General features: G+C 36.7%; 1 protein-coding gene across 6 annotated transcripts in view; it reads left to right on the top strand.

The window, feature by feature from the left end:
• The window catches only part of si:ch211-272n13.3 (ankyrin repeat domain-containing protein 26), a 186311-nt gene that overhangs the window by 109378 nt on the left and 63637 nt on the right, over window positions 1–13296 (top strand). For all 6 annotated transcript variants that reach the window (XM_051935904.1, XM_051935913.1, XM_051935908.1 and 3 more), the window contains 6 exons: window positions 2749–2779; window positions 2902–3043; window positions 4282–4495; window positions 9233–9416; window positions 10989–11135; window positions 11232–12200. In XM_051935904.1, the coding sequence (XP_051791864.1) occupies window positions 2749–2779; window positions 2902–3043; window positions 4282–4495; window positions 9233–9416; window positions 10989–11135; window positions 11232–12200 (1687 nt within the window). The remainder of the gene's footprint in view (window positions 1–2748; window positions 2780–2901; window positions 3044–4281; window positions 4496–9232; window positions 9417–10988; window positions 11136–11231; window positions 12201–13296) is intronic.

The raw sequence follows: 13296 nt of genomic DNA, 5'->3' as shown, positions 1-13296 counted from the left end.
ACGCATACAGTATAGATATATATTGTAAACAGTATTTAAGCTTATATGTCAGTGTTTCTTTATGAGTAATTGTAATAATAAATTAAGTTACAGCAAAATGTATTAAACTAGCAGGATTAGGAACATGAGAATGAAGGGAGGGATAATTGGGTGATGCTTACCTCCATGTGACAAATACATCCTTCATGCTAAAGTGGCTGTTATGGGAAAGAATAGATTGGGAAGGAAATTGTTATGAGAATTTCTACTGGGAAGGAGATTGTTATGGGGAAATCTACTAGGCAAAGTTATTGTTGTTATAAAGTCTACAAGACCAGGTGATTGTTATGAGAAAAAGTATAGAGTGAGGTCATTATTCTGAGAAATCATGTGAAGCAGATGATAAACAGTGTGAAGCAGGGATATTTTGAGATAAGAATTGTAATGAATGTGAGGCTCACCCAGAGCACTGAGCTTATTTCACTGAACTGAGACAGGGTTTATGTGCTCTGCAATGGTTTTCTGTGCTGTGTAATGAAATCTGTGCTGACTGCCTATCTGGAGACTCTGCATGTTTTTTCTGAAGGAGTTTTCTCCACAACACTGTCATTGGGATATGATCAGCACTTTCAGGTGTTTGCATAAATGAAAAGTAACAATTGCACAGGTAATGATGTCTAGCCTATCTTGTTTTATCAATTAAATCTTCAGTGTGGGATACAAAGTGCATTATCTTATCTATCATAACTTTACACATTTCTTTTTTCCGCTTCTTCTGTAAATATGCAGTATTTTAAATTATACATTATTATTACATGAGTTCTATTTTAAACAAAATAACAATTATTGCAGAGACTAAACATTCCTTATATTTTTCCTAAATGTTTTCTAGTTAATAAAATGGCTCTGAATTAGTGAGAATAAATGTTTTCTCATATTTTTTTGTATCTCAGTTTTATGGGATTATCTCCTTGCCAAAACCAAGATTCACTTTTTAGTATAACAGGTCATGTTAAAAGTTGTCAGTTGGTTATGTTATGTATATGTTGCAGAATTTCAAAGCTAAGCTGTATTTCATCAACAGATACATCTGTCTTCTGGGTGTAATTCTGTTAATTTAAATAATTCTTAAAATGGATGAATATATCTATATACTCTGTTGTTCAGCTTACACTGGATTTCGTTTAGCATATGAAATACACAAGGTTGCTATAGAATAATGGTTATCAGTAATTTATAAAAATACTAATCTGCAATCACTTTTTCTCTGTTGTCTCAAGTGTAAATATAAGACTTTCTCAGCCTTGAAAATTATCAGCTTGTTGTTTTGAAGTTACAGTGAAACCTCGGTTCACGAACGCCTCGGTACACGTACAACTCGGTTTACGACCAAAAAGTTCACCAAACTTTTGCCTCGGTTCACGACCACACACTCGGTATACGAACAAGCCAGTTTCCCTTTCAGTTTGTGCGCACTGATGATTTCCGCACGTGTTGCATTGTTCTCGGTCAGACGTGAACTGCTGAACTGCTGCAATGTAAGAGAGAGAGAGAGAGAGAGAGAGAGCGAGCAGGCAGGCTCGTGTGCTGATGAGAGTGAGAGAGAGAGCAGGCAGGCTCGTGTGCTGATGAGAGAGAGAGAGAGAGAGAGCAGGCAGGCTCGTGTGCTGATGAGAGAGAGAGAAGGCAGGCTTGTGTGCTGATGAGAGAGAGAGAGAGAGAGAGAGAGCAGGCAGGCTCGTGTGCTGATGAGAGAGAGAGAGAGAGAGAGAGAGGGAGGGAGAGAGAGCAGGCAGGCTCGTGTGCTAGAGAGAGAGCATGTAGCTGAGAGCGAGCCTGTACGTGCAGCTGAGCAGGGAGCCTGGGTGTTTATCAGTGTTATTCAATGTTTTTACATTAGTTTACTATTACACTGTGCATTCTATGGTGTAATTAACTATATTTGTGCTTAAAAATATTTTAAAAAATATATTTACATACAGTTCGTACGGTCTGGAACAGATTAATTGTATTTACATTCAATCCTATGGGGGAAATTGCTTCGGTTCACGACCAATTCGGTTTACGACCAGAGGTTTGGAACGAATTATGGTCGTGAACTGAGGTTCCACTGTATTTTGCCTAATTGGGATTTCATTTACAATTTTGCTTTATTTGAGCAACTTTCAAAAGGCAAATTAAATAGAAATTTGGTAAAGTGATTTTTTGCATAGGCATGCATTTTGTCTTCACAATGTAAGACTGTATTTTCATAATACTCTAGTCTGTGAATATCTTATCATAAATTAAGATATGTATTTCCTCTATGTTTAGAGGGATATACAGGACACATATCACATATTCAAATGAATTGGTAATCATTTTAATGACTTAACATGCATGGTATACCAAATATCCTGCATTTAGTACATCAACCCTCTTTTTACTTTTTGCCACACATCTTTATTTGCTGTCTGACTCTTCTCCACTTACGTATATTCATAAGTCAATTTTTAATAGTAAAATATTCTTCCTTCTGATAATTTGGTCATAGGATTTTTTAAATGTGATTTTTACATATCCAGATTTTTTTTATCTCTTGGGGAAAATAAATACATTTTCTGTCTACGTTCATGTAGTGTCTACAACACTATGTGAAACTGTCAAGTCATCACTGGTTATTTCAATTAAAAGTATCATACATTTTGTATGATTCATATACATGTAATATATTTGTTCTAGTTTACATAATGTATAAAATAATATATATGTTTGTTCTGATATTTTCAGGCCAATCCCACGAATTAGCAGGAAAAATAAGGTAATTTATTTAATTAAAAGTAATTTGGTTTGCCTTTTTTCCTCTACCATATAATGTACATATGTCCATTCGTAAATTGCTTTTAACATTTACAAACCTTGATTCTATATTATTATTTACAGAATACTAAGACTACAGAAATTGAAAATGATTTTGATGACTTCACCCAGTCTTCTGATACTGCTACTGAAGAGCTAGAGATGCCTGTCTCTGGATGTAAAAATGCATCTTTGATGATTAAGCAGCTTGATAGCAGCTCTATAGGTATATTATGGCATGTAAACATTTTTGTTTAAAAAAAATCAATGAACAGTTGGTTTTGAAACATTTCTAGTGTTGAGGTATAGTAAAATAATGCATTGATTATTGTAAAACACACAGTATGCAGAGTATGTAGAATGATATGCTTTCCATTAATACAGAAAGTTTTCTTCTACGTATAGGTTTGAATCTAGGCCTCTGCAGTCTACATACATTATCCATTTCTGTAACACAACTCAGAGTAATTGTTAGACTAAATTGGCTCTGCATAACTGATTGAATGAGAATGCGTATATTTGTGTGTGAGAGTTTGCATATACCGTAGGTATCTTCCATATAGTGAACTGAGGCTTTGTTCTTGCACTCCGTGGGATTGGCTCTATCCTTAATGGATCTGAATTGGATTATCAAAATTTTTAAATGTTCTCCAGACAATTTTGTTCATTCTGTGCCGAACCTTACAAATGGCAGAAATGGAACATTTTGTTTGCAGGAGTAATCTTTATATTGTACATTAATAATAACAAAATATAGAAATTCAGAACTTAATAACATGATTGCCAGTAAATGTTAAACACAGGGGGTCCTCAGGTTATGACACAGTTCCGTTCCTACAACAGTGATGTAACCTGAATTTTGGTGTAAGTCGAAACACACCCTAGCCTAAGTCACTTACCTATCCTAACACATTTGCAAAATCATAATCTAGAATATAAAAACACAACTAAGCCACAGAAAAAGGAAAATGACATAAATTTATTGTACTGTACACTGAATTGAAAAAAAAATTCCTTACCTTTTATTCCTTCTGATCTCTTTACAATGTTTATTTTCACTTCCATCGTGATGGCTTTCCTCTTCTTCGAAGCACTACCATCTGAAGACTCAGATTTTCGTTTAGGCGTCATGATAAGGGCCAAATTGTTGTCAAACAAGGCAAAACAAACGGAACACTTGTGCCGCGCGCAACCAAACTAGTTCGCCAAACTCCCTCACTCATACGGCGCATTACTATGTATTCTTCTGCTGCTCGCAACCAAACTATTTCGCCCACGTAGTCTGTAAGTACGACGCTAACGGTGTAAGCCGAAACACTCGCATCACATTTTTTTTTTAAGTTTTTATGGGAGTGAGCGTTGTCGAGATGTCATAACCCGAGAACCCCATGTATAATTTTTCAGATACAATTGAATTGTATGTCTTTTTTCCTAAGATAATTTACCTGGTTCTTCTATTTCTAGATCATGTCGCTCTGGTGAAGATTCAAAATGTGTTTCATGAGTATGAACGTACCATAGAACGAGAAAAAGGGCGCTATGCTTTACAGTCTGACAAAGTTAAGCAACTTGAAAATGAAAATAAAAAAATCCAAAGATCATTGGAGGAGACAAGGGACATTAAATCAATGCTTGAACATAAAAAAGTTGAATGGGAGACTGACCAAAATAATTTAAAGTAAGACCAATGAGTTACTTTTAATATGAAATATCCCTGGGTTAAAATTGTTCCCAAATTTTAGTTTGAGCATTTTGTCAAATTATTGTAGTTATATATTCTTCCACCTTGTTAAAATTTTTTGTATAGTCTTCCAAAACAGTGAATCGTACAACTTGATTACTCTTAAGCATTATGCAACAGTATGGTTATTGTGGCTACTGTCACGTATTTGAATGTATTTATGATAACTTGTTGCACTTTTCCTAGTAGACCACTGTAGTATTCCTTATTCATCACAGTTGTGTTTGTCAAATGTATCTAACCTAAAGTAATTTTTATTGTAAACATGTATAAACATGATGGCATCTACCAGATAATGATTTATCAAATATCCTGCTAAAAAATTTGCTGTTTAAAGGCCGTTGGAAGTCACTGTTTGTAGCGGTGTGTGTGTATGTATGTGTATATGTATGTATGTATGTATGTATGTATGTATGTATGTATGTATGTATGTATGCATGGGCGTGTGTGTGTAAGTGTGTGTGTGTGTGTATATATATATATATATATATATATATATATATATATAATATCCTCTTTAATAAAATCCCTATGTGCGTCCAGGTGTCCGTGTGTGGGTGTCTTCTGGTGAAGTGCACATGCACAGGGCACGATGCAATGCGCGATATTACTGTCAGAGAAAATTACAGGCGTTTTACGGAAATACAAACCAGTATTACTGCGACAGGAAATTAAAGGTACACAATACAGTGACGCATATTACAACCACATACAAGCCAGTATTACTGTCAGAGGAGATTAATGGCATATTACCGACGCGCACGCCTGTATTACCACCAGAGAAAATTAAAGGTATATTATGGACGTACAAGATGATATCCTTCAATAAGGGCGCGCACAGGCATCCTTCAATAAGGGCGTGTACAAAAAGGCGAGCCTCAAAAGGGCGACCTCAATTGGGTAAATAAAGATCTGCACCTTTGTTGCTCTTCACATATTCCAGAGCTATTTGAACTAAATTATCTACAAACGCCTTTATTCGCCGCGCTCAATTGAGGTCGCCCTTTTGAAGCTCGCCTTTTTGTGCGCGCCCTTATTGAATAGAGCTGTACAAGACAGTATTATTGTCACAGAAAATTAAAGACGCACAATACACGGCAGCAGCCCATGAAGAATGGTCAGCTCAGCAAGTAAACATCAACAAAAGAAAGGCTAAAAGAAAGAAAAATGCGACCAACAAAAAGAATGAGGTCAAAGTCCCTTGCCATTTAATACAGACTGTTCCTACTAATGTTTATGCACTACTGTTCTAGCACCCGTTATTGTAACGGGCTAAATGACTAGTATATATATATATATATATATATATATATATATATATATATATATATATATATACATGTATATGTACAGTATATATATATATATATATATATATATATATATATATATATATATATATATATATATATATATATATATATATATATATACACGGAAAGTATTCACAGCGCATCACTTTTTCCACATTTTGTTATGTTACAGACTTATTCCAGAATGGATTAAATTAATTTTTTCCTCAGAATTCTACACACAACACCCCATAATGACAACGTGAAAAAAGTTTGAGGTTTTTGCAAATTTATTAACAATAAAAAAATTGAGAAATCACATGTACATAAGTATTCACAGCCTTTGCTCAATACTTTGTCGATGCACCTTTGGCAGCAATTACAGCCTCAACTCTTTTGAGTTGGCACACCTATCCTTGGCCAGTTTTGCCCATTCCTCTTTGCAGCACCTCTCAAGCTCCATCAGGTTGGATGGGAAGCATCGGTGCACAGCCATTTTAAGATTTCTCCAGAGATGTTCAATCGGATTCAAGTCTGGCTGGGCCACTCAAGGACATTCACAGAGTTGTCTTGAAGCCACTCCTTTGATATCTTGGCTGTGTGCTTAGGGTCATTGTCCTGCTGAATGATGAACCGTCACCCCAGTCTGAGGTCAAGATCGCTCTGGAGCAGGTTTTCATCCAGGATGTCTCTGTACATTGCTGCAGTCATCTTTCCCTTTATCCTGACTAGTCTCCCAGTCCTTGCCGCTGAAAAACATCCCCACAGCATGATGCTGCCTCCACCATGCTTCACTGTAGGGATAATATTGGCCTGGTGATGAGTGGTGCCTGGTTTCCTCCAAACATGATGCCTGGCATTCACACCAGAGAGTTCAATTTTTGTCTCATCAAACCAGAGAATTTTCTTTCTCATGGTCTGAGAGTCCTTCAGGTGCCTTTTGGCAAACTCCAGGCTGGCTGCCATGTGCCTTTTACTAAGCAGTGGCTTCCGTCTGGCCACTCTACCATACAGGCCTGATTGGTGCATTGCTGCAGAGATGGTTGTCCTTCTGGAAGGTTCTCCTCTCTCCACAGAGGACCTCTGGAGCTCTGACAGAGTGACCATCGGGTTCTTGGTCAACTCCCTGACTAAGGCCCTTCTCCCCCGATCGCTCAGTTTAGATGGCTGGCCAGCTCTAGGAAGAGTCCTGGTGGTTTCGAACTTCTTCCACTTACGGATGATGGAGGCCACTGTGCTCATTGGGACCTTCAAAGCAGCAGAAATTTTTCTGTAACCTTCCCCAGATTTGTGCCTCGAGACAATTCCTTTGACTTCATGCTTGGTTTGTGCTCTGACATGAACTGTCAACTGTGGGACCTTATATAGACAGGTGTGTGTCTTTCCAAATCATGTCCAATCACCTGAATTTACCACAGCTGGACTCCAATTAAGCTGCAGAAACATCTCAAGGATGATCAGGGGGAACAGGATGCACCTGAGGTCAATTTTGAGCTTCATGGCAAAGGCTGTAAATACTTATGTACATGTGCTTTCTCAATTTTTTTATTTTTAATAAATTTGCAAAAATCTCTTGTAAACTTTTTTCATGTTGTCATTATGGGGTGTTGTATGTAGAATTCTGAGGAAAAAAATGAATTTAATCCATTTTGGAATAAGGCTGTAACATAATAAAATGTGGAAAAAGTGATGCGCTGTGAATACTTTCCGGATGCACTGTATACTGAGATATATATATATATATATATATATGGAAACAGTAGTATTTCAGCAGTGACATTAAGTTTTTTTGGATTTAACAGAAATATGCAATATGCACCATAACAAAATTAGACAGGTGCATAAGTTTGGGCACCCCAACAGCAATATTACATCAATACTTAGTTGAGCCTCCTTTTGCAAATATAACAGCCTCTAGACGCCTCCCATAGCCTTTGATGGCCTGGATTCTGGATGGAGGTATTTTGGACCATTCTTCCATACAAAATCTCCCCAGTTCAGTTAAATTTGATGGCTGCCGAGCATGGACAGCCTGCTTCAAATCATCCCATAGATTTTTGATGATATTCAAGTCAGGGGACTGTGACAGCAATTCCAGAACATTGTACTTCTACCTCTGCATGAATGCCTTTGTAGATTTCGAACTGTGTTTTGGGTCATTGTCTTGTTGGAATATCCAACCCCTGCGTAACTTCAACATTATCCTGAAGAATTTGTTGATATTGGGTTGAATTCATCCGACCCTCGACTTTAACAAGGGCCCCAGTCCCTGAACTAACCACATAGCCCCATAGCATGATGGAACCTCCGCCAAATTTGACAGTAGGTAGCAGGTGTTTTTCTTGAAATGCGGTGTTCTTCTTCCGCCATGCAAAGCGCTCTTTGTTATGACCAAATAACTCAATTTTTGTCTCATCAGTCCAAAGCACTTAGTTCCAAAATGAATCTGGCTTGTCTAAATGAGCATTAGCATACAACAAGTGACTCTGTTTGTGGCATGAGTACAGAAAGGGCTTCTTTCTCCTCACCCTGCCATACAGATGTTCTTTGTGCAAATTGTGCTGAATTGTAGAACGATATACGGATACACCATCTACAGCAAGATGTTCTTGCAGGTCTTTGGAGGTGATCTGTGGGTTGTCTATAACCATTCTCACAATCCTGCGCATATGCCACTCCTGTGTTTTTCTTGGCCTGCCAGGGTTTAACAGCAACTGTGCCTGTGGCCTTCCGATTCCTGATTCCATTCCTTACAGTTGAAACTGACAGTTTAAACCTCTGAGATAGCTTTTTGTAGCCTTCCCCTAAACCATGATACTGAGCAATCTTTGTTTTCAGATCTTTAGAGAGTTGCTTTGAGGATCTCATGCTGTCATTCTTCAGAGGAGAGTCAAAGGGACGCACAACTTGCAATTGACCACCTTAAATACCTTTTTCTCATGATTGGACACACCTGTCTATGAAGTTCAAGGCTTAATGAGCTAATCCAACCAGTCTGATGTTGCAAGTAATCAGTATTGAGCAGTTACATGCATTCAAATCAGCAAAATTATAAGGGTTCCCAAATTTTTGCACAGCCAGTTTTTTACATTTGATTTAATTTCTTACAACTAAATACTGCTTCACTAAAAATCTTTGTTTGGAAAACACCCCAGTACTCAGATGTTCCTAGGAAATGAAAGACATACCACTGTTATCTTTTTTTTGTTTAAATAGAATAAATTATTATGCAGGCTGAGATGGGTTCCCAAACATTTTCATATGACTGTGTGTGTATGTGTTTATGTATATGTGCATATATGTACTGTATTTATATATGTCAGTTGATAACTACTAGCAGCAGTTAATAAATACTGTCTAAAAGCACCTTAATTCCTTTTAGGTTTGTTCTGAAACAGGAGCAAGAGAAGCACAAAAATGCCCAAATGCTCTATGAAAAAAGTAGAGAGCAGCTGAAAAAAAAGGAAGAGCAATACTGTAAAGAAGTAGAGGGAACACAGCAGCTTGAGCTTACGCTAAGGAATATGGAAATGGAAATGAAAGCTTTACTCAACAAAAAGAAAGAGGTATTGAAACATCAAATCTCGATTTACCATCAAATTGAATGTTAGGAAAGTTTCAACATCAAAGTATTACTTAACTCCAAAAGCAAGTGGCAATACTGAAATTCCTATGCACATATTATATTTCATAGTAAAAAAGTTAAATTGCCTATGATTTAGTTTTAACAAAATTAATTTGAGGTAAATTATTTTATAATTAGTAACTTAAAATTGGACAGTGGAAATGCTGAATACATGATTCTAGTGTGTTTATCCTTTCCTAGGATTGTTATTTATGACTTGATTTGTACTGTTCTGCATGGGCCCAACCTCCTAAGTCCCAAAAGTGTCATTGTCTGATAGCTGTTTGCAGACACTCATAAAGTAAACAATTTATTATTAGACATGAACAAAGCTCATTAGACCACAACATTTTTTCTCTGATAGGAAATATACAATAGAAGATGCATATCACTAGAGGTTATCCAGTCATAATTTGTTTAAATATTGTGAATTCTCAATAGCCATGTAAAACAGTTTAACTCGAGGACCATAAAAATTCTATTAGTATCAAGTGTTTGTATGAAAATGTTTATATATCATTGTAACGTTATACCCGTTATGCTCAAAAAGCTATAAAACTATTGTAATAACAGACAAAAAAATCTGCATCTAAGCAAAAAGGAGATTTTTAAAAGAAGGTAATGAGAGGTCAACACTGACAATCAGAAATTTACAGAGTTCAGTGACTGAGCTTTGGATTTATGTTAGTCTGTATATTGGAGAGTTTCAGGAGAGTATCTGTTTCTCAGAAAGAATCGTGTTGTTGGCAGTTAGGTGTTTGAGAAAAGGTAAGAATGAGAACTAGGTTAATTTTTGGAAACAGTCTTGTGGCCAAATGAGTTGAAGGTTGGCCCTTTTGGGCAAACCTAGTGTAAACATAGTATAAACCTCCTTTCTAAGAAAGAAAAACTTTTTAGTGAAGTGGTGGCAGCATGCTGGTATGTGGATGAGTGTCATCCACAGGACAGTGCAGTGACAAAAGGATATTGCATTAATGTTGAGTAGATTATGATATACTGTGGCTTTCTATCTCCTAAATGAAATATGCTTTGAATGTTAAAAAGTAAGACTCGGAGTGAGAATTGTTTAAGGAACAGAAGTAGATTAGTATTTCATAATTTCATCTTTTTTACTTTTTTTCTAGATTTTCTTTATGTTGAGCTCCTGTAGCTTGAGATGGTGCCACATTAACCAGTAACTTCTTAAAATAATAAGAAATTTAAAGACTCTGAATTTTAGCAATCAAATAATGCTTGACTTCTTGTTAACAATCAAAAAAATAAGAAAATTGTGTTGTTAATATGCATTATCTTTTTTTGCAGTTTTTAAATTTTTTTAATTACTTTTTTTAATCAAAACTCATACCATGTGAAATTTAATTAGATTACTTCCTATTATATTAACTGCAAGAACTGTTTTCTAATTAATAATATTTTGGAATGAAAATACGTAATATGTGCCTTCCAAGGCTATGTTTAAAGCCCAAGATGTGAATGACATAAACAATTTACAGATCTGCTCTCTTCTTGGTAGCTCGAAGATGAGCGAGACGAAGCTCAACGCTTATTATCCCAGGAACGCAGTGCGCGTTCTATGCAAGAGGGAATACTTAATAATCACCTCCGAAGACAAAAAGAAATTGAGCAAGAAAATAAAGTCACTTTAACCAAGAGTACTGAGGTAATGCAGTTTTTAAATATGGGTTGCACATATGAAGCAAATGAGATGTCATTTATAAAAATCTAATACCCTTAAATTTTCCTTTTTTGTATACAGGTTTTTTCTCCGCTATCTGAAGTAAGTGACAAGGAGAAGGACTTGGCACAACAGAACAGTAGGCTTCAGGAGGAAATAGCTATATTGAAGTTAGAACTGGAAAAAGAGAAAACTCACAGCCAGGCTGGAGAAACCAAGTATCTTGACGAAAATGAAGCTCTGAAAGAAAAAGTAGAAGACCTGAAACAAGATTTGAAATTAAATGAGGAAGCCCTAGCGCACACGGTTTTTCAGTATACTGGCCAGATTAGTACACTTAAAACTGAAAATACTTTATTAACCACAAAATTAGAGCATGAGAAACAAGCAAAGGACAAACTAGAGGTTGAGGTGGAGTCTGTGCATACTAGACTTGCTTCTGCAATTCAGGAGCTGGAGCGCAACTACTCGGGGAAGGCAAATGTTGAGCGGGCCCTTCAACAAGAAAAAGGTGAAATAGTCCGCCTTCAGGAAAAGAGCAACAGTGAAATGACCAAGCTACAGGAGTCCATTAATAGTTTATCTCAGCAGCTGAGCAAGGCAGAACTAAAAGCAAACTGTCTAGAGAATGAGTGTCATCGTGCTACCCTCTCCCTCACAGAAAAAACCGTACTCTTTGAGAGTACTCAGCGGGAAAAGGAGCAAGTTCAGTCTCGCCTAAAAGAAACTGAAAACCTGTTACAAATTGAGAAGGAACAATTAAGCAAATCATTGGTTCGGCAGGAGTCTATGCAAGAAAGGCTAGCTCAAGCACAAAGTGAAAACATGCTACTGCGACAGCAGCTTGACGAAGCTCAGAACAAGGGACTTATCAAAGAGAGGGTAGTGAATGATGTTCAGGACCGCTTCAATGATATTCTGACTCAACTACGTGCAGACACTGAAGACAGAGTCCATATGATTGAAGAAAGGAATAAAGAAGTTGTAACTAAAAACAATGAGTTAAATGAAAAAATTCAAAGGCATGAAAGTGAAAAGGTTGAGAGAGAGGTAAGGGTTGGTTGTTCATTTCAAACTATACCTGTTAAACTAATTCTTCAGATTTATGGTCACAAGCTGAAGTTCAAGGAAACTCATTCTTAAGTGTAATTTTTTTTCCATCCACGACAGTAGTGGCTTGTATGTTCTACCAATGTTCTAGTTTGATAAGTCATAACAAACAATAACACACAGTTTCAATAAAGTTACACTTGCACCATTAATACAGTAATTCAGATATTGTGTTCAAAAAGTTTGAAATAAGGATCCTTGGTAAAATGCAGCCTTATTAATTATTTATATATTGTGTAGTGCACCGATGCTTCCCATCCAACCTGATGGAGCTTGAGAGGTGCTGCAAAGAGGAATGGGTGAAACTGGCCAAGGATAGGTGTGCCAAGCTTGTGGCATCATATTGAAAAAGACTTGAGGCTGTAATTGCTGCCAAAGGTGCATCGACAAAGTATTGAGCAAAGGCTGTGAATACTTATGTACATGTGATTTCTCAGTTTTTTTATTTTTAATAAATTTGCAAAAACCTCAAGTAAACTTTTTTCACGTTGTCATTATGGGGTGTTGTGTGTAGAATTCTGAGGAAAAAATGAATTTAATCCATTCTGGAATAAGGCTGTAACATAACAAAATGTGGAAAAAGTGATGCGCTGTGAATACTTTCCGGATGCACTGTATATACAGTACTGTGCAAAAGCTTTAGGCAGCTTTAGGTGAAAAAATGCTGTAAACAAAGAATGCTTTCAAAAATGGAAGTGTTAATCACTTATTTTCATCAATCAACAAAATGCAGTGAATGAACAAAAGAGAAATCTAAATCAAATCAATATTTGGTGTGACCACCCTTTGCCTTCAAAACAGCATCACTTCTTCTAGGTACACTTGCACACAGTTTTTGAAGGAACTCGGCTGGTAGGTTGTTCCAAACATCTTGGAGAACTAACCACAGATCTTCTGTGGATTTAGGCTTCCTCACATCCTTCTGTCTCTTCATGTAATCCCAGACACACTCGATGTTGAGATCAGGGCTCTGTGGGGGCCATACCATCAGTTCCAGGACTTCTTGTTCTTCTTTACGCTGAAGATAGTTCTTAAT

This window comes from Erpetoichthys calabaricus, chromosome 1 (assembly GCF_900747795.2).
Source record: "Erpetoichthys calabaricus chromosome 1, fErpCal1.3, whole genome shotgun sequence".
Lineage (NCBI taxonomy): Eukaryota > Metazoa > Chordata > Cladistia > Polypteriformes > Polypteridae > Erpetoichthys > Erpetoichthys calabaricus.
Note: the sequence above shows the minus strand (reverse complement) of the source record. Positions and strands in the feature narration are given on the sequence as shown.